The 20649-nt window shown below is 50.2% G+C and overlaps 1 protein-coding gene across 1 annotated transcript in view; it reads right to left on the reverse strand.

The window, feature by feature from the left end:
* Positions 1–20649, reverse strand: part of Mtor (mechanistic target of rapamycin kinase) — a 111393-nt gene that overhangs the window by 86995 nt on the left and 3749 nt on the right. The window contains exons 3-18 of the mRNA XM_021160177.3: positions 19987–20095; positions 19127–19359; positions 18336–18536; positions 16964–17098; positions 13415–13690; positions 13225–13333; positions 8774–8960; positions 7901–8029; positions 7125–7369; positions 6510–6725; positions 5577–5782; positions 3363–3485; positions 2626–2715; positions 2247–2339; positions 1320–1454; positions 975–1104 (exon numbers count right to left, since the gene is read on the reverse strand). Coding sequence (XP_021015836.1) covers positions 975–1104; positions 1320–1454; positions 2247–2339; positions 2626–2715; positions 3363–3485; positions 5577–5782; positions 6510–6725; positions 7125–7369; positions 7901–8029; positions 8774–8960; positions 13225–13333; positions 13415–13690; positions 16964–17098; positions 18336–18536; positions 19127–19359; positions 19987–20095 — 2617 coding nt within the window. The remainder of the gene's footprint in view (positions 1–974; positions 1105–1319; positions 1455–2246; positions 2340–2625; positions 2716–3362; positions 3486–5576; positions 5783–6509; positions 6726–7124; positions 7370–7900; positions 8030–8773; positions 8961–13224; positions 13334–13414; positions 13691–16963; positions 17099–18335; positions 18537–19126; positions 19360–19986; positions 20096–20649) is intronic.

Consider the following 20649-nt stretch of genomic DNA (forward strand, 5'->3'; position numbering starts at 1 on the left):
GTGATGGGTTTTCTCTAAATTCCTAGGTTTAACGTAGCTTCTCAGCGTCACAGTTCACAACCTCAGAGCTGAAACCATCAATAAAATAACTACTCCTCCAAATGAAAGGAAAGGGAATTAAATTAGGCAAACATCTGTTGCACAGATGACCAGTCCCACAGGGACTGCACACATGTTAGCAGGCATATGCCATACCCTGAACAGCAAGGACTCTGTCCTGGCCATGGTGCCATGCAGTGAGGAAGTGAGATGCAGGGGATGTAGGCGATGCAGGAGAGAGACAGGATGTCAGGTGCTGCTGAGGAACACGAGCAGCTGGCCTGGGCTCTGCTCTTCACAGTCAGGGAGCAAAGGGGAGCCACACAGTACACTCCCTTACCCAGATGGGAGAAGGAAATAAATGGAGAAAACCAAACAACCAGCCTAGAGAGCTTATAGGGAACAAAGTTTCATTGTTGAAAATCATATTCTGCTACAGCATTGAGGAGACCATTGTTGAACCTTCAATTTCATCAACAGGCTTTCCCCAGTAGATGGTGGGCTAGAAACTCATACTCCACCCTCATTCCCAAACGCCTGGGTCCTTGTCAAAAGGCAATGGGTCTCTATTGTCAGACGAGATGCAAAAAGAGGGGGCCCAGGGCTTGTGGGGCTACTGGTCTTTCTATGTCCTGATTTCATTCAAATGAAACAGAGAAAACAAGAGCTATCCTCCCCCTTCATGAGGGCCCAGGAATAAAAGAAAAAAAAAAAAAAAAAAGAAGCAGCACTAACAAAGTGACAGACGACAGCAGTCAAAAGTAACCCAGACTTAGCCTGTTAACCCTGACAAAGACCCTGGGCAGAGACAGGACTGGTTAGACGCAGGGACTACAGGTTCTTCATTCACAAGTTGCCAAGAGATTCAGTATCTATCAGTTACCTGACCAAGGTTGTTTCTAACATGGACAGGAGGAACATGAGTCCTAACTTACAGGAATCCTGACTTGACTTGGACTCTGACAGGCTGACAGCGGAAGCGTCCCGGGACTGGTCGATCATGCCGATGTTCACTTTGTGCTTGTAGGGATCCAAAGCCCCAAGGAGTCCCAACACTCGGATAGCCTGAGCAGGGAAGGGGAGACAACGATAAGCACTTACCCCAACATCCGATTAGAGAGGATTTGAGGTACAACTCTCTTGTCTCACACGCCACACCTCCCACATAAACCATCATCCCATCAACAGAGCAGAGACAGACAGGACGCCCTCCCAGTGTGGGCTGGGTTACTGCCATTACGCCCTCAAGTCTTTGCAGAGCAGGTGGCCATGCTGTGTACCTCTCTCCGAGTGCCCTGGTTCTGCTCCGTCTTCAGGAAATTCAGCAGCACTTCAAGCAGAGTAGGGTACTTCCTGTAGGGCTCCACCACATAGCCAGTGCTGGCCACCAACTGTCCCAGGGTCCACAAAGCCACCTGAGTCAACAAAAGGCCACAGGCTTATTGAACCAGTACAAAAAAAAAAAAAAAAAAAAAAAAAAAAAGAAAGAAAGCACAGGCATACTCTTTGTACTGAGAGGGAACTGAGATGCCAGAGCCAATGAGAAGACTTTAAGTCACTAACCATGCATAGAATCCTAGAGTCAGGGCATACTAACAGCTGGGCAAGCATGAGCCTACAGTCACTGCATCAAAGGTGAAGACTAGAGCGGGAGTCATGGCTTCCAATGTACTCTCTGTACCAGGGAGGCTCAAGTTGGAGGACAGCCTTTGGTTCAGGGCCAGTTCTAACTACACAGTAAGTAACTTGACTTATTTATTGACTACGGAGTAAGATGTTGCCACAAAAAATCAAAGGAAAAAACCATACAGAATATTCCCACATTTCTCAGAGGAAATATGGTTCTTTTGTATCCTGAATGACTAAGAGGAGCTACGGGCGGAAGCTGAGACTATTCTCCGCTTTGGACTACTCCTCTAATAACCCCCAGTGGCCGGAGAACGAGGGGAAGCTGTCTGCCTCCACAAGCAGTGTCCAAGCCTGCTTCCTCCCCAGGAGCTGGGGCTCGACAAGCAGAGTGCATTTCCCTCTATGCAGGGGAAAGGGTGACGCTCAGCCCGGATCTGAGCTGCAGGTAACGGGTCAGGAGGAGAGCCAAAGCTTGTTCCGAGATTCTGCCCTCTTTCTCCATTCAAAGAAAATGACTGCCAAGCTCTGCAAAGACCTGGCTAGGGCTACTGGGGTGCCCCTGGTCCTGTGGCACTCACCTGCCTTTTGGCCAGCAGGGAGGAGTCCTGTAGCATGTCCATGATGATGATAAAGAGCTCATCAACCCACTTCCGCATTTCCAGGCCGCTCACCTGCAGAGCGAGCAAAGGCAGAGGGCGGAGATCAGGGGGATAAAGACGCTGTTTTAGGAAGGGTGTGGTGGCTTACGCCTAGGGCGTCCAAAACTCCAGAAGGTGAGGCAGGAGGAGTTCTGTGAGTATGAGGCCAGCCTGGATGGCACAGCGAGATGCTGCTTCTAAATGAAAATAAGAACAAACAAAACCAGAAACCAAAATGAATGAAGAGAAAAACAAGTGCTCTGCCTTTCCCAGGCTAAAGAGCGCGCTTCCACCCGTGGAAGGCCAGTTGCTCCCTCACCTGAGCCAGTTCTCCTATAGTGGCCAACACGTTATTGATCACGCCCGGGTTTGGGTCAGGATCTGGATCTTTCAGTTTCAAAATTAAAGCCTACAGAAGAAGGTATAAGAAAATGAGTGTGGACAGGAATCTGTAGGAGAGCTATCTTACCCCTAGAGGGCAGCACGCCTCCCAGTACACGCAAAGCTCTGGGTTTAATCCCAAACACCAGGAAACAAATAAAACAAAACCTCCAAGGCCCACTAGGCCATACAGAAGTTACTTCTAGGCTTTGTGACCATGGGAGGCTCTGGACTGTGGATTTCCAAGCTTTTCTTGAAACCAAACACAAGCCCAGCATACACCCGAGGCAGCAGCACAATTTGAAGACGTTTCTCATGAGCCCTTTCAACTCTGCCTTCCCGCCAATGCACGTGTCAGACATAGAAAACGTCCCATGACTAAAGCGACGTCACATGACTTTTTCCTTTGGGGAAAGTGCACATGCTGTTTCCCTGCATCTCCTTCCCAAGCGCATTGGTGCCTGAAGCCTGAAGCGTGAAGGGGAACTCGGTCCTGCAACAGGTGAGGCTCCCGGCACCTTTAACTCAAGGTGCTATGTGTGGCCCTTGTCCCCAGCCTGCACCAAAACACCTGATGTACTTAGTTCAGTGTAGCAGTGCTGAAGTTCCCCTCCTCCACCCCCGCCCCAGGCACAAAGAGGGAAAGCCCCACTCTGGCCATCTGGCGTGCCTCACCTTCAGGATAGGCTCCATGTAGGGGCGGATGAGCCGGGGGGCATTGGACACCAGGTGCCCCAGCATGCGGGCGCTCTGCTCCTTGATTCTCCCAATGCCGCTGTGCTCCAGCTCTGTCAGGATCTGCAGGGAAGAAAGGTAACACACGATGGCACAGGGCAGAACAGAGAGCCGTGTAAGGGGAGAGGTGTCAGCAGGCTTCCAGTGAATCAAGTCTCTACTGGACATTTGGCGAGCATGGGGATCCGTAACTCTCAACAGCCTTGGCTGTCACAGCAGTACGAAGTCCTGTAGTACTAGAGAAGGAACATCTGTCAGAGCTGAGACTTTGGTTTTCCAGACAATGGACTGAAGACAGGGCTCCTGAGGAGACACAAAGTTCCCAAGAGGTTCTATAACGACGACAAAGGAGTGGAAGGACAAACAACTATGAAACAGGAGAGCTGAACCTGCACAGGGAGCCAGATACATCTCCATGAAGGAAGTGCTAGTGTCTCCAGACACCACTGAGCGGAGCTGCTGGGCTTGTTCTCACACCCCTAGAACACTAGCATAGCAGCATACATGGGCTTCTGGGTACAGCTGAGGGGAGGAGATGTAAGCAATGTCAAAGTGAACACTGCAAGGCCCAGTTAGTCAGGGGTCCGGCAGAATTAAGACTTGTGTCCTAGCTGCTGACTTGGTAACTGATGTTCTGTATGACCTCCACAGCCTGTGTTCTCCAGTCACACAAGACAGCAGTAAATTAGCCATATGCAACAACTGAGTAAGGTGCTGGCTGGCTGCAGCGATGTGTCCCAGGAAGCAGAGGACAACTAGCAGATGTCTTGCAGGCCAGGCTAGAGTCAGCCATCCGCCAATGCCCAGTCACCAGCCCTCGGGGAATGGCCAGGTCACTCAGTGAAGACATACAATTCAATCAGGGACAATCCCTATCAAATCCCTATCAAAACTACTTTTTCCTTACTTCAGAGTTTAAAGGCTATGGATATAGCTCAGTAACAGTATTTTCCAAATACATACAAGGCCCTGGTTTTCAATTCCTCTGAATAGTCTAAAGAAATATTTTAAAAATTCTTAGCTGGGTGTGGTGGTGCATGCCTTTAATCCCAGTACTTGGGAGGCAGAGGCAGGCGGATTTCTGAGTTCTAGGCCAGCCTGGTCTACAGAGTGAGTTCCAGGACAGCCGGGGCTACGCAGAGAAACCCTGTCTCAAAAAAAAAAAAAAAAATCTTAGTTATTTATTTTTAAGTTTCAAGAGTTAAGTCCAGCACATAGTCAACTTATCTGATGGAATTTCATTCTCCAACATCAGGAGAGTGAGCTGGCCTGATGGCTGAGTATGGGCTTCCCAAGGACAAAAGCTGCATCTGGCTTGTTCACCCACATACTGCCAGTGCAGTGGGGCGGGGCGGGTGAGCATCAGGTCCTGATTGAATGAACAAGCCTATGCTCCCATTAGGAGCTGTTTCCATGCCTAAGTTGGCACAGTCTGAACTGGCAGGCTCAGTAGTGGCTGTTTCCTGCAGTCATGTTTTACTATAGCAAACAGCAAACAAATCACACTTTCCTAGGGTAAGTTGCATATGTGGCATTCTGTGTTTAAGTTCTTCATGTGTTATGCAACCTGTCTATTTCAAAAGAGGCGGAAGGACACAGAAAGGCGGGAGGGTTGGAACAGGCACTGTTGTTGGAAGCCAAGGAACAAACAGTGAAGACAAAAACCAAGGACCCAGGTTGCAGCAGAAAGGCCAACCTGGATCTCTCTAGAGAACATACACATCTCACATCACTTAAAAATGAATGTCAATGAGCCCCAACCAAGTGCAGTGACCATGGATCATGAGGAAACCACACCATGTTAAAGACAGCCAGCCCTGTGCTTGTCTACTGTTAGAAAAGAATGACAGAAGCGATTCGAGAAGAGTGGGAGGCCCGAGTCCTACACTGCAAACGCACTGAGTGCCAAGACACTGGGTGGCTAAAAACTTGCCACAGAGACAGAGGAGCTGCCTGAGAGGTGAGTCTGGACCCAGAAAGCACCTCACATCCTGCGGATGACAGGCTCACACTCGGACTGTAACCCAGAGCTGGGAGACACGGACTCTTGGTGCAGACATGACGTGGTAAGGGGCCTCCCTCCTTCTTCCCTCCCTGTCCCCAGGGCCCCCCTCGCTGTGGAGGTTCGCTCCTCCCTGCCGGCCAGCCCGTTACCTGGATGAGCATCTTGCGCAGGAAAGGCATGACGAAGGCTGGGTTCATGCTGCTTAGTCGGCCCACAGTGCAGATGGCCAGCTCGCGGATCTCAAAGACCTGGTCATTCAGAGCCACAAACAGAGCTTGTAAGTTTTCTGCCTGGGCCAGGTGGGCATCAAAGCGCTCGTCCAGGGATGCCAAGACACAGTAGCGGATATCAGGGTCTGCAAGAGCAAACAGGGCTTTGACCACCTCTTCAGGGTCCCATCCCTCCAGCCTCTTCCCAGTTCCTACCTCCACAGCTATTGCCCTTGTGTGGTGTCTCAACCCTCCTAACACCCACACTTCAATACTCATGTTGTGGTGACCCCCAAACATAAAACTTTGTTTTTCTTTTCTTTTTTTTTTTTCGAGACAGGATTTCTCTGTGTAGCCCTGGCTGTCCTAGAACTCACTCTGTAGACCAGGCTGGCCTCGAACTCAGAGATCCGTCTGCCTCTGCCTCCCATGTGCTGGGGTTAAAGGTGTGCGCCACCACTGCCTGGCATAAAACTATTTTTGATGCTATTTCATAACTGTAATTTTGCTACTGTTATGAAATGTAATGTAAATACCTATGCTTTCTGTTGGTCTTAGGTAACCCCTGTGAAAGGGTTGTTTGACTCCAAAAGGGGGGATTGTGACCCACAGGTTGAGAACTACTGTGAAACTAGTGGGAGAACCCTGAAAGACCTTTTTCACCTAATCTACTGTACGCATTTAAAAAAGCTATTCAGAGGAATAAGAGAGAAATTAAGTAAAAATAGATTATCTTACACCAACAGGCTACAGGAGCCAGGCCTTAGCAGAGACATAGCTAACTATGAAATTATTAGGGTTGATGATCTCTCCAGACCATGCAAACACCTCAAGCTTCAGGGTCCCCCAGGACTGCTCTGTCACAAGACTTACCAGGATCTGTTATGCCAACCACGAGCAGCTTGCTGAGCACATCTGCCACGACCTGCACTGCAGTCTGGCTAACCACGTGGGCATGGCCGCTGATGAGGTGGATGGAGGGTGTGAGCAAGCGGGAGCAGGTGCGGGCAGCTTCCATGCGGATCTCCTTGTGCTCGCTGTTCAGGAAGTGATCTGCGCAGTGTCGGACGAACTGGGTCAGAGAGTGGCCTAGGCACAAAGGGAAAGGAGAGGAATGGACGCCGCTGCCTGGGACAGGGCTCCACACACAGGCACAGGAATGGGAATGTCCAGAAGCCCTGCCAGACAGTCTAAAGCAGTAAATCCCCTCCTGGCTGCACATCAGTGGGACGGTAAGGAGGGTGGAGCGCCATCCCGAGTTTCTGCCTCTGATGCGCTGTTCTTCTGAAGCAGTGCACACGTTTTAACACCATCTGCCCCAGAGACATGAGATGAAGAACAGGCAGGAGAAGCCTGGGAAGGAGGGGCCACTATTCGCCTCGTGTCCTGCATGAAGACCCTACAGATCCTGAAATCTAGCTGTCATATCCCTTTCTCAGGTCCACTCCATCCCTTGACACCTCAGCAAGAGCCACAGTAACCTCTTACCTTCAAATTCAAAGCTGCCAAGGGTTCGAAGGGCAAGAGTGATGCTGGCCACATCGCTGGCCTCAGGGAGGGTGGTGAGACCAGGGGAGGCCAGCTGGTGGGCCAGGCCTTTGGGCATGCCTGGGTGCCGGAGGGGTTTGTGCATAAGGACCAGGGACAGCATCTTCAGAAGGCCGTCCTGAATATCTTTCTTCAGCTGTGGAATCTGCCGGCTCAGGTCATAGAGCACAGCAGTGAGGGCGGGGCTGTGGAGAAGGAAGCCGTAAGGACTTGGCCAGGGCGTGGCAGTCTCTCACTAGCAGCTAGGGCAACACACTGTCTGCCACCAACAGGAGGACTGAGCCTTGTCACTGCTTAAGTTTCTCAAGTGCTAAACAACCTCGGCCTTGTCTCAATTTCAGAATAATCTACACATTTCTGGTTTTCACCAGAGAGACCTTCTACAATACAGTTCAGTCACCAGAGACAGTCTCAGCCAATGAGCAGACGACGCAGAAGGAGAGCATCCTCCTTATTTCATCAGGGAGGGAGCGAAGCTTTGGGAGGTTAACCAGACTTCCCAGGAGTAACATGCATGCCTACCAAGTACTCCCTCTATGTCCCGCCTTGTGCTAATGGCTCTCACTTAATCCCTACAACTACCCTACCCAGCGCACGCTGTTCTTTTTCAGATGAGAGAGCTGAGGCACCAAAAGCTGCCTTAGTTAAGATCACACAAGATGGCTGGAGCCAGACCCATCACTGAAGCGGGGTGGCCACGGGCCTCTGGCACACACCTCAGGCCCACTGCCAACATGGGCTCCAGCAGCTCCTTGATGTCCTGCTGGATGCCTGGCCCCATTGCTCTCGCCAGCATGCTGATGCACGTGAATACCGTGGCATCCACCTGCACAGTTTTCTGCCTCCTGCAATGAAACAGAAGGGCTCCGTTAGACATAGAGACACTCATAATAATGTCCCACCTCAAAGCTACTTTGGAGCCAGGAGGGCAAGTTATTTAGACAGGGCCGGCCACAAGTGAGTGTGGAGATTATTGCAAAATTCTACTGGGTGCAGCCCATCAGACACTGTGTACGTGCATTTAAAAGACCACTCCAGCAGATGGCAGTAATGTGTTGGGAAGCAAACTGAGTTGAGTGCCCATCAGGAGCCACAGGGTGATATACAGGTGTCCCCCGGGAAGGAATGTCTCCCTATGGTGAGGGTGCTGGGTCATCCACCAGAACAACCCTTGCTAACACCGGATGTGGAAACACAGGAGCACCGACTCCCTGGGATCAGCCAGGCCTCTCCATCTGGCAAGATGCCAAAGGCTTTGCTATGTTTTATTCAGTGACGGGATGACTTGGGACGTGTTAGAGCTAAGGAAAAAAGATGACCATCTGGTCAGGGATTCCTCCACAAGCATTCTGTCAGCAGAAGACTTGAACGCCAGAGAACAGTCAGGCAGGAGAATGCAGTGGTCGCCAACATCAAGGTTTCTACCTTTCTAAATAGCTAGTCATTGCAACGAGCTTGAACTCAGTGAGGAGGGACTGTCCTCCACCTGTCGTGCCTCAGAGGTAACAATGTGTGGAATGGGCGTAAGCTGTGTGAGTCTCTCCACCGCGACACCGCTCAGATGGAGAAATCCTATCGGAGGTGCTTACTTGTGGGCAAAGTCCTTCGGAGGCAGGGCTGCTCGGATGATGTCAAGTACACGGGGCAAGTAGACCTTAAACTCCGACCTCACCGCCACAGAAAGCAGCCCCAGGGCCTGGAACGCCGCAGTCCGTTCCTTCTCCTTCTTGACACAGCTCAGGACATGGTTCATGGTGTCCTGGAGGTACTGGGTATCTGGTACAGACAAGAAAGAACATGTGGCCAAGGTCAGAGTCCCTACCAGCACTCAAATTTAAAGCAGCCAAATGGAAGGATGCTAAGAATTTAAAGAATGTACCCAAGATATAAGATACAATTTGCTAAACGCATGAAACTCAAGAAGAATGAAGACCAAAGTGTGGACACTGTGCCCCTTCTTAGAATTGGGAACAAAACACCCATGGAAGGAGTTACAGAGACAAAGTTTGGAGCTGTGATGAAAGGATGGACCATCTAGAGACTGCCATATCCAGGGATCCATCCCATAATCAGCTTCTAAACGCTGACACCATTGCATACACTAGCAAGATTTTGCTGAAAGGACCCAAATATAGCTGTCTCTTGTGAGACGATGCCGGGGCCTAGCAAACACAGGAGTGGATGCTCACAGTCAGCTATTGGATGTATCACAGGGCTCCCAATGGAGAAGCTAGAGAAAGTACCCAAGGAGCTAAAGGGATCTGCAACCCTATTGTTGGAACAACATGATGTACTAACCAGAACCCCGGAGCTCTTGTCTCTAGCTGCATATGTATCGAAAGATGGCCTAGTCGGCCATCACTGGAAAGAGAGGCCCATTGGACTTGCAAACTTTATATGCCCCAATATAGGGGAATGCCAGGGCCAAAAGAATGGGAATGGGTGGGTAGGGAAGTGGGGGGCGCTATGGGGGACTTTTGGGATAGCATTGGAAATGTAATTGAGGAAAATATGTAATAAAAAATATTAAAAATTTAAAAAAAATGCAAAAAAAAAAAGAATTTAAAGAATGAATTTTTTTTTTCTTCCGAGACAGGGTTTCTCTATGTAGCAGTTCTGGCTGTCTTGGAACTCACTTTGTACACTAGGCTGGCCTCGAACTCACGGAGATTCACCTGCCTCTGCCTCCTAAATGCTGGGATTAAAGGCGTGCGTCACCACACTCAGCTTTAAAGGAAGAATTTTATAAGACACTTTCAGCTTCGAGATCCCCCTTAGGTATGTGTTCTGGGAAAGTGTCACAGAGCTGTCTCTTAGTCTAACTCCGCAGTAACTCCATTTGTGTGGGGAGAGGTGTGCTGAGGTTCTTGCCAATGTGCATGCAGAAGCTGGCGGACAACTTGTGGAATGAGCTCTTTCCTTGCACCTTGTGGCTCCAGGGATAAAACTCAGGTCACCAGGCTTAGTGGGCAGCGCCTTTTCCTCTAAGCTAGTTCCCTGGACCCTCCATTAGTATTACTCTGGAGGAAGAGTACATTTTCTTCAAAACCTGTTAAGGGGTCACAACTTGAGAGGCAGAGGTTGGTGGATCTATCTCTGTGAGTTCAAGGCCAGTGTGGTCTATACAAAGTTTCTGGCTAGCCAGAGTTACAAGGTGAATCCTCTCAATCCCCCACCCCAGGCCTCAAAAAAAAGCTAAGGCGCTGAAGAGATGAGGACCCAAGTTCAATTCCCAGCATTCATACAATGGCTCACAACTGTAAACCTCCAGTTTCAAGGGGTCTACCGCCCCCTTCTGGTCTCCACAGGTACTAGACACTTATGTGGTGCACAGACACACAAGCAGGCCAAACACCTGGACACATAAAATAACTTTTTTAAATTCCAAAACCCAAAGTAAATAAAACATAAATCTTGTTTAAAAACAAAGATATTAATCAAATTATCTTACAGTAAGTATAGTGACATTGAAAGTAGTACTAAGCCGGGTGTAGTGGCGAATGCCTTTAATCTCAGCACTCGGGAAGCAGAGGCAGGCGGATTTCTGAGTTCGAGGCCAGCCTGGTCTACAAAGTGAAGGACAGCCAGGGCTACACAGAGGAACCCTGTCTCGAAAAACAAAAAACAAAACAAAACAAAAAAAGAAAGTTGTATTAAGTATTATTTACTACAACTAATGGGCATTCCACTCAAAGTCTGGAAGTCTCTCTGCCATTACCTGGAGATCGCTGCTGTGGCTCCGGAGAGTAAGACTTAGGCTTCAGTCTGGACAGGCACCTGCATCTCCGTGATTACAGCAGCGCAGGCAAGAGCAGGTGCTCCTGGGCACTGCGAGCCGGAATGGCTTTTCTATTTTTTCTTTCTCACCCTACCCCAGAACAAAGGACCTTCCCGATTTCTCTGCCACTGACGCTGGCTGGCCCTTAGGTGTGGTGGCCCTGAGGGTGACGCTGTGATGCAGTTGTGTCGCTATGCCCAGCTTGTGTTTGTTCTTTTAGGCTTCATTTTTAGGGTATTTCTGCTATTCCCAGACCCTCCACCTTCGGGAAGGTCAGGTGAGGACTTCCACGCTGTGAGTTTTACTAACATGGGCTTCACAATCAGGGTGACTTTCCCTGATGGACTCTAATGTCATGTGTGACAAAGCAACAAGCCCACATCAAAAGAACACACAGAGCCTGTGTCTTTGTACCCTGCTGCTAGGCAGCCCCTGAGCACAGCCTGGTATGTTTCTACAGCATGCAAACTGGACCTACTTGCTAAGTTTCTTTTGAACCAGAGACTTTCAACCCAAGCCCACATAAAGCCCTGCTGTCCAGAGGCGTGTCTGGTCCCTGGGAAGAGAGAGCTGCTGGTGCCAGGCAGGCAGGAGGGAAATTTCGGAACTTATGGGCGATCTTCATCCCCCCTTCTCTCTGGCTCAACAGGTCTCTGTGCCCATTTGGTCCTCAGCCAGCACACTGCACTTGTCAGCCCAGCCTGCTTTGCCCCTCACCATCCACGGCACCTAGCCCTCCCCAGCCTCCCCTGGCCCAGGAACCAGCGCATACTGCAGGTCAGGCTGGCCTTCCCTGAATACCACTAGCCCTTGCTTGCCCCCTGTATACCACTAGCCCTTGCTTGCCTCCGAAAGCTTACTAAACACAAGCAGCACGGCACAGTGAAGTACAAGAGACCTCTGAGTCAAGGCCTCCCTCTCACCAAGTAGGAAGCCAGGGAGGGACATTAACTGAAATCGGCAGCGAGAGTATTAGTGTCACACAAACCTCCTCATTCCCAAAGTGGCTCTGAGGAGCTCCAGGAGGCAATAACAGCCTGAGAATGGTTTCTGCTCTGTGCCTGAGCACTCACGTGCTATTCACTAAGGAGGCAGGAATTATTGTTGTACTCTCCACTAGCCAGGACGTGGAGGCCCACGAAGGTCAATGACCTGCCCCAATCTCTCCCCTTCTCTCCTTCTCTTCTCTCTCTGCATATTTTCTCTCCCTCCCTTACCCCCACCCCTTCCTCATGGCGACTTCCCTGGCCTTGGTCCTTGGGGCCAGTGAACTCACTTGCCTGAGAACAGCTTCCCAGTAAACGTGCCTTTAATATAATCTTAAAAAAAGAAAAGAAAAAACAACGTGTCCCACACTTCAGTAATGGGCTGACTCAGAATTCCCGCCAGGTCTGTCACCAAAGCTTCCTACAGCTGAGGACTGTGACAGGAAGGGAAAAAAAAATGTCTCTAGCCACAACAGTCAGGAATGCCTGTATCTGGGCTCCCAGACAGCCACCAGCTCAGTGACCACTGAGGACACTGAGGACAGCACAGCATAGGGAACTCACGGTCCACACCGGTGGAACCTGCCTCTAACTCAGCCACATTCCTCATCCTCACAGCACAGGAGTGAGGGTGCTTGCTGATCAGCCATCATGGGGAAAGCAGGCCGCTAACCACGCTCTGCCCCAGACAGTGCTGCTGACAGAATGGACTCAAGTGCCCTTCTGATGATCTCTCTCTCTCTCTCTCTCTCTCTCTCTCTCTCTCTCTCTCTCTCTCTCTCTCTGTCCAGGCTAGCTGCAAGCTTTGGGTGGTCTCCCCTCAACCTCCTAAGGCTTGTGATGTGGATATGAACCATCATACACAGCACAAAAAATTATGTTGTGTCCACACATACACATGATGACCTGGCCTAGAACTGACCCTCCACTGCACACGGATTATCTGCGTTTTTTTCTGAGACTGTCTCTTGTGATCCAGGCTGGCCTCAAACTTGCTATATGACGAAGGACCGCAATGTACTCTTAATTCTTCTGCCTCCGGAGGCTGGAATTATATGTGTGTGCCACCATGCCTGACTCTTACCTACATTTTCAGACTTCTACAAGGTCTCTTAACAGAAAATGGAGAAACTGGACAGGAGGCAAAGCGACCAGAGACTAGCCCTTTGTCAGCACTGCTTCAAGAAGAGGCAGGCCCGACTCTCTGGGACCACCATTTCCTTCCCTGTTTGAGAATCTCTGAGAGGGAATGTCTTCAGAGGACAGCCTCCCTCACCTGTGAAGGCAGACGGTCGGAATGCAGCCAGGCGGGGCAGCAGGTTAAGGATTGTCATCTGGATCAGCGAGTTCTTGCTGCTCCTGCACTTCAGCACCCACTGGCACACCTGAGAGAGCAAGGACACAGGGTTGGCGGAGGAGACAGAGGTGTGAGCTTCGGGAAGAAGGGAGGCCCTTTTGCCTTTTACCTGATCAAATTTCTCTTCCATCAAGTCTCTGCAACAGCGGCTTTCTACCAGAGTGGACTTGGCAGGGCTGGGGGATGTCCCAAATCCCATCAGGCCTTGGGGGGAGCTGTACCCCAGCAGTCCCACCAAGGCGTTCGGCTGCTGGGGCTGCACAGCCTGGAAACTGGTGAAGGGCGTGATGTGCCGAGGCTTGGTCCCGAAGCCCATGAGGTCTTTGCAGTACTTGTCATGCACCAGCTGTTGCTGGGTGATCTCCTCCATCTCTTCTCTCAGACGCTACACACGGCAGGAGCAAGGGACGGAAGAAGCGGTCACTAAGCTGCTGTGAGGCTTCTAACCTGGGCACAGCGAGTGGGCAGGGCATCCACCCGCCCACCCTGAGGAGCGACTGCCTGACAGTAGAGGGGCCTGTCTGCATCAGAGGACCAGGTCCTGCTCCAGTGTAGGCAGAAGACCCCTTTATTGAGCAAGGTCAAAAGGTAAACGAAGTCCACCTTTCTTGAATAAGAAAGTGGAGCAGGCTGCCTGCCTGGAGGTCCTCCCACCAAGTGTTCAGCAGCCATGCTCAGGAAGGCTGAACTGCAAACTGCTGAGAAGGTGACAGTGGCTTCCTGCTGGCCTCCTGCTAAGAACATTCTAATTTCTTTCCCTGAAGTGGAGTAGAAACTCAGGCAAATCATTTTCTCAGAATGCTCGCCCCGGGGTGGCGTGGAACAAGGTGCCTGACAGTGCTGGTCTCTCTGCTGCTGAAGGGACCCACGGGACTCATCCCCCAATAGTTTCCAGCACTTCTTGGCAGATTCTTTCATTTTCCAGGAAGGTTCCAAGGATCACCTCTGAGTCCTCATCTCACATCTGCTGCATCTGATATACTGTGAACTCTTGCATGAGCCCCACACTCTGTTCTGCTCCGCTCTTCCCGACTGCTCTAGCCTCCCTGGCTACTCCTCACTTCTCAACTTCAGGTTCCCACCTCTTTCCATCTACACCAGGTGAGTCATGCATAGTTCTTGCCCAGTCTCAAGACTTGAGTTAGCAGCAACCCCTACACTCATTTCTCTTAACCAGATCTCTCCCCAGAACTACTCAGTAGGTCACTCAGGAGGTCACTCAGTTGGTCACTCAGGTGCCCGAGAAGCACCTTCAATTTAATACACTCAAAAATACCCTGTTCTCCTTACTCTACTTCCATATCTCAGCACAAAGCAACTTCAGTCTCCCAGTTACAAAACCAGATACACTGAGTTTTCTTCCTTCCAATCTATCCCAAATCCTCAGTCCAGAACCCAGCCTCTTCTTACACATCAGCGACTCCTTGGAGAGCCGCAAGAATCCCTGCTAAGATGGCCTGTTCCCTCTTAAAACACCTCTCATTACTCTGCGTCTGTGTGTGGTGAGAGGACGGCTGTGGAGCTGGTTCTCCCATCCACCACTCAGGTTGTCAGCCTTGACCACAGTCTTCTGGCCTGCTCAGTGAGCCATGTGGTGGCTCTGCAGTTCCCTCTTAATGAATCTGTAGCTTCAGCCCTTGACCCTCAATAGTCCTTCTCACCACAGAGGCTCACGTCAGTCAAAAGCCACGCCTAGGGGCTCAGTCAGTAAAGTGCTGACTGCACAGGCAGGAGGACCTAGCACAGATGCCCAGCACCCACGGAGCAGGCTGGGTGTGGCTGTGCGTGGCTGCTGCACACGCCTACACTCTCAGTGCAGGACGTGGTCACAACAGGGGCTCCAGATCACAGTGGATAGATAGCTCGTCTGGCTGAACTGTTGAGCTCTAGGTTCAGTGAGAGACCTTGTAAAAGGCACAGCGTGATAACGACACCCAACATCAACCTATAGCTTTGTCACTCCCACGCATAAATGTGCACACCTCCACACACAGGTAGATATGTTAAAATAAGAAGGTTTTTTTTTTTTAAAGTTATCCTTTTTAAAATCTACAACTAGCCTACCACTGCACACAAGTGGACTCAATGGCTTCCTAACCATGTGTGAGATCTTCCATCCTGGGACCGGACGTTCCTGGAGCTTCTCCTGCTCATCTGCGCAGGCGCAGGGATTCTTGCTGCTCTCATGGAGTACTCTCTCCCCTGACACTGGTGTGGCTTTCCATCTTCCTCACAGCCGTGCTCAAACACCCATTTGGGCTCTCTCCACTCTAGTGCTGTGGTATTGGTCTCACACGATGCTGCACTAGCACATAACACCATACAGCTAGCTTATCACAGAGTATTTCTATCTGCATGGGTTCTGTCCGTCTCTCCCTGTTCGGTGCTCTTAGGGGTCTCTGTTGCTCGCACACACTAGGCTCTGCACTGGTAGTGCCTGCTGAGTGAGAGAACCCAGGATAACATCATCATCATTGTATTTTAGGAGCTTCCTCATATTCACAAAGCGCCTTTGTGAGAACCATGTCACTTAGTGCCAACATCTTTATGTGCTAGGTGACATTCTTGTTTCACTAAAAGGAAACAAAGGCTGCAAGTTACCCCCCCCCCCATGTGCTGCCGGACACAGGCACAGCAATTACCAAGCAATCACTGTGTAGTAAGTCTGGGAACCCAGGGCTGAACTACCACACAACAGATCCTCACAGGAAGTCTCACAGATGGAGTTTTCCTCCAGCCTTTCCTGAATCCTGTCTCCTCAGTCGCTGTGTTCACAACATCTTACTGAAGCCGGCCAGACAATTCCAGGAGCCTCCTGTGGCAGCCACCAGAATGTGACCTCAGCTACAGAAGCCTGACCCATCAAGAGGCCCTGGTGCTGCTCAGAGCTCCATCACCAACCCTGTGCCATGACCACAAGGGCTGCTCATAGCCAACAACAGAAGGTGAGGATGCTGTAGCCTGCCTGCTCCTGGGTGACACAAGCCTGCTCTGATGGCCTATGTTGGCGTAAAGGACCTCACAATGGCCTCACATAAAGACAAAGAGACATCCAATGCTGCTTCTCTTTTGTGCATTCAAGCCAGTGTGGACTCAGCCCTTCCTGTGTTCTCTCACAGGGTGCAAATCCTTCCACCTTTAAGCTGACTAAACAACACCTAACTCCCTGACTTCATTCCCACCTCTCCACACACTTGTTCCCACAGCCAGCCAGAGGTGTCAGAAATCCATAACCCCCATGATTCCCATGTGCACACCACTGACATCGGTGCTGCAATTAGAAAAACTGCTGACCACAGACAGCAAGCATGTAACTGGGCTCACGTCTCTGACACCATCTCCCCTTCTCCTTGCTTACACTATACCAATCTCTCCCACCTCAAAGCCTCCCCCTAGAGTACAGCTCCCAGCCATCTGTAAGGCAGCCTCACTCACATCCTGCGGCTCTCACTCAGATGGCACCACTGTAGGGAGGGCAGACCCTGAGTGCCCACTTACCCTCTCCGGCCCAGACCCACTCACGATCTTCCTGCCTGCTTCATGGTTTTCACAGGACTTGCACTACGTGCAATGATCCCATCTGTGGCCTTCCTTGCTTGCCGACAAACAGGCACAGGAACCCAGGCCCCAACGCTGGCCCCCTGACACAGGCACTCACCTCTCCCTCCATGCTGCTGATACGAACTAGCTCGTTGAGGATCAGCAAGGCTCCGTGGATTCGATCATCTCGATTCATACCCTTCTCTTTGGCCAGGGTCTCATCAAAACCTTTCTCTGCTTCTTCAAATGTGTGCTAAGTATAGAGAATGCCTTCATTACCTAGTGTTCAAAGTAGAAAATGCAGGCTTGCCCCTCTACCCAGAGGTTTGGTGGCACCCAGGGCCTGTTGGTGCCTTGTGCCAACATCAATACTGACTCACAAGTGCTTTTGTTTAACTTAGCTCCAATGCTTGCAACATGCTTTTGAGGCAAATGCCACTATCACCTGTTTGACGGCCACATAAAACCCAATGAAATTAAGTAACTTGTCCAATGTCACACAGCGAGGGAGGCCAGGTCTCTTGTTCCCATATTTAGGACTCCTTCTGTGACATACATTTCCTTGGCAGCAGCCATCAGCACAGGACTCAGGACACTGGAGCAGAGGAACTAGCCCTTTCTAAGTCAGCAGCAACCAGGTTTACGGATTCAGAAATACCCAGACTCCTGTCTTTGGACAACTGCTGGCTGATAAGAAGGTAATAATAAATATCAGCTCTCATTCTGTTGTGTTTTGAAACAGAGTTTCATCAGGTAGTGCAGACTGACTTTGCATTCTTTCATTTGTTCATTCGTATGCCTGATTACAGAACTTAATCTTGGTTGTAATATTTTGAAGTCATGATGATGTGGGCACTGCTAGCCAAAACTGCAATTATCAAACATAATTTGCTTTTGTTTTAGATACAGGGTCTCACTATGTATACCCAGATGGCCTTCACCTCAGAGACCTAACTGTCTGATTCCCAAGTGCTGGGATTAAATGTATCAGCCGCTACTCATGGCCAATTATCAATCTTTAAAAGACATGGTTCAGGGGCTGGGCATGTAGTTCAGTTGGTGTGTTTACCTAACACGCACAAAGCTCTGGGTTCAAGACCCAGCAGGGCATAGAACTGGACACGGTGGTATGTTCCTATAATCTCAGCACTAAGGAGATAGAGACAGAAGAATCTCAAATTCATGATCAGGCCCAAATTCTTATCTTCTTGCTACAGCCTCCCAAATGCTGTGATTATAGGGGTGTCCCACCATAGCAAGAGGCCTCTAATTATAGTCTAACTGACACATTTTTATTGTTAGAGATGCATAAAATAATGGTGTGACTATCACTATATCTGTACTAAGAAAACAATACAGTAACTACAGATTCACAGTGAACAGAAGAAAGCCGTGCCAAGCTCAAACAAATGCAAGGCCTGCTCTATGGCCAGCTGCGACTCTCCAAGCCAAAGTGCTTTGCTAGTGGCTACGTGGAGCCATCTCCTCACCCGGTACCACTGAGGCTTCTGCATCTCCTTCGGTTCCCGCTGTGTGGTGAGAATCAGACAGGCACGAAGGGCTGCTACAGCTCCCTCCCGGATGGCCTGCTTGGGGTCCCACACAGCCACAAAAATGTTGTCAAAGAAGGGCTGAACTTGCTGGAAGAAGAAGGTGGGGACACTGATGGCCAGCTCCCGGAGAACGAGGACCTGGGAGAGAAGGACAGACACAACTCTTACCCCTCCTAGGACTTGCTCTCAGGACACACCCGCCATCCTTGAGCATCTCCCTACAAGGAAAAGCAAAGCCCAGCACCAGGAGAGGCGAAGGACGACCCACCAAGCATCCCAGGCTTGGCGAGCGCCTGGCTGTGGACAAGCACAGGTGCTGGCGCCATGGTGTTGATGCTTCAACACCAAGACAACAAGCCAAGAACCATGCCTGCCATCCAATACAGTCAATAAACAGTTATTGGATGAAAACATGATGTTCAATTTTGTTACTACTTTCGTTTTAGAGAACACTAGTGTCTTTAGTTAAGGCAGCCAAGCTACAAAGTTGTAACGGACAAAGCCATCAGCCAGGGTTGATGCTTGTGCTTGCTCCTTCCTTGAAACCAAGCTGGGAATGCTGCCATCCTGAGGCACCCCTGCTAATGCCGCCATGCTGAGGCACCCCTGCTTGCCTCCACCTCACAGCCTGGAATCCTTTTCCCAGGACAAGCTGAGGAAGGGAGCAACACACACAACCGGGCCCCATTGCCCCCAGCCCTGGCGGGGCTCAGTCCCCAGGAACTCACAGCGGCATGTCTCCGGCCCTCATTTCGGTCAGCACCCAGCCACTCCAAGGCTCGCTTCACTTCAAACTCCACATATTCAGCAGTGAAAGTGTCCCCTGCCATCGCCAGGCGGCCAATGGCCTTGGATGCCATTTCCATGACAACTGGATCACTTGAGGGGAGGAGGTTTCGAAGGTAGTTGGCAAATCTGCCAATTCTGGTGGAATTCCCACCTTCCACTCCTATGAGGCTGGCTAGAAAAGAAAGCAAAGGTGACCACGTGGGTGGTGTGTTCTGGAATGCACATGCTGAACCCTGGGAGAGACCTTACTCTGTTCTCAGTACATTTCTATATGGAAGACAGTAGTTTTTCATTTGAACCAGCAGTTTGGATTTTTGTTCTGGAACTATGCACGTAAATCAAAATGACCTCATTTTAACACATCTGTGTATCTCATTCTTAAGACTGAGTGACAATTCACAGTACTTGTGGCCAGCTCTTGGGCAAATAGCACGCATTTCTACTTGTGTATCTATGAGCCCCACTGTGCCAAATCCTGCTCTACTATGGTCAAACCCACCAAGGCCACCTAAGGCAGAAGAATGAAAAGCTGGCTTTTAGTCTCACCCTTGGCAAACTGGCCACAGAAGTCACCAGTTCTGAGACTCAGCTGTCATATTTAACAGCGAGTTTTGCCCGTGTCCCAGGACTTTTGCTAGAATTAGCACTCATCTATGTGCAGCCTGTCTACAGGTGTCTTAAAACTCTTTTAAACTACAGATGAAGTAGATACCACTACTCCTTTAGCAAGTGCAGACAGAGCACCAAGTTGAGTTGTCCAGTGTCCCTAACAGTTGTTGCTACCAGATGCTGTCCTTACCGATGGCCAAGATGCCACCCTTCCTCTCATTGGCATCTGAGCTGGAAACCAGTTCAAAAATGTGATGGTTCAGCTGGTCATAGAAGCGAGTAGACTCCTCCTGACTCATCTGCAAGGAAGATGTACACAGAACAGATTTGTGTATTTGCACCACTGGTAAGGCAGTAGCAGGCTGGCAACTTGAGATTCAGATGGAGAGGTGGCAGGCACAGTTCAAACTAAAGACAAGGCTCTAGACCATTTCCACCGCTTTAAAGCGACGAGCAGCTGGTCACGTGACTCCTGTTTATTTAACAACTGCTTACTGATTCTCTACGACAGCAGAGATCAGCTTGTCTTAAAATTGTCGTAATACCAGTGGGACATGGGTGAGTAGGTCAGTGTCTCTGCCCTCAACTGTGGTCTGTTTGGAAAGTTTGAGACTATCAGCTCTTCAGAGCCATCCCAACCACAGTCAGAGACAGAGAACCGAGGGGCTGGTGGTAAGAAAAAAAAAACCATACAAAATAAACAGCTGACCTGAGACCATAAACACAAGCGATATTACAGAAATGTGCAATCTCTGCAAAGGAACCCACATGCTCCACAGACATGAAAACTAGTGTCCTCTTAAATACTGAGCTACAGTGGCAATCTAAACCAGGGGCGGCCCAGCAGGCACGG

The sequence above is a fragment of the Mus caroli genome, unplaced genomic scaffold, assembly GCF_978045245.1.
Source record: "Mus caroli unplaced genomic scaffold, Mus_caroli_1 scaffold_6, whole genome shotgun sequence".
In the NCBI taxonomy this organism is placed as follows: Eukaryota; Metazoa; Chordata; class Mammalia; order Rodentia; family Muridae; genus Mus; species Mus caroli.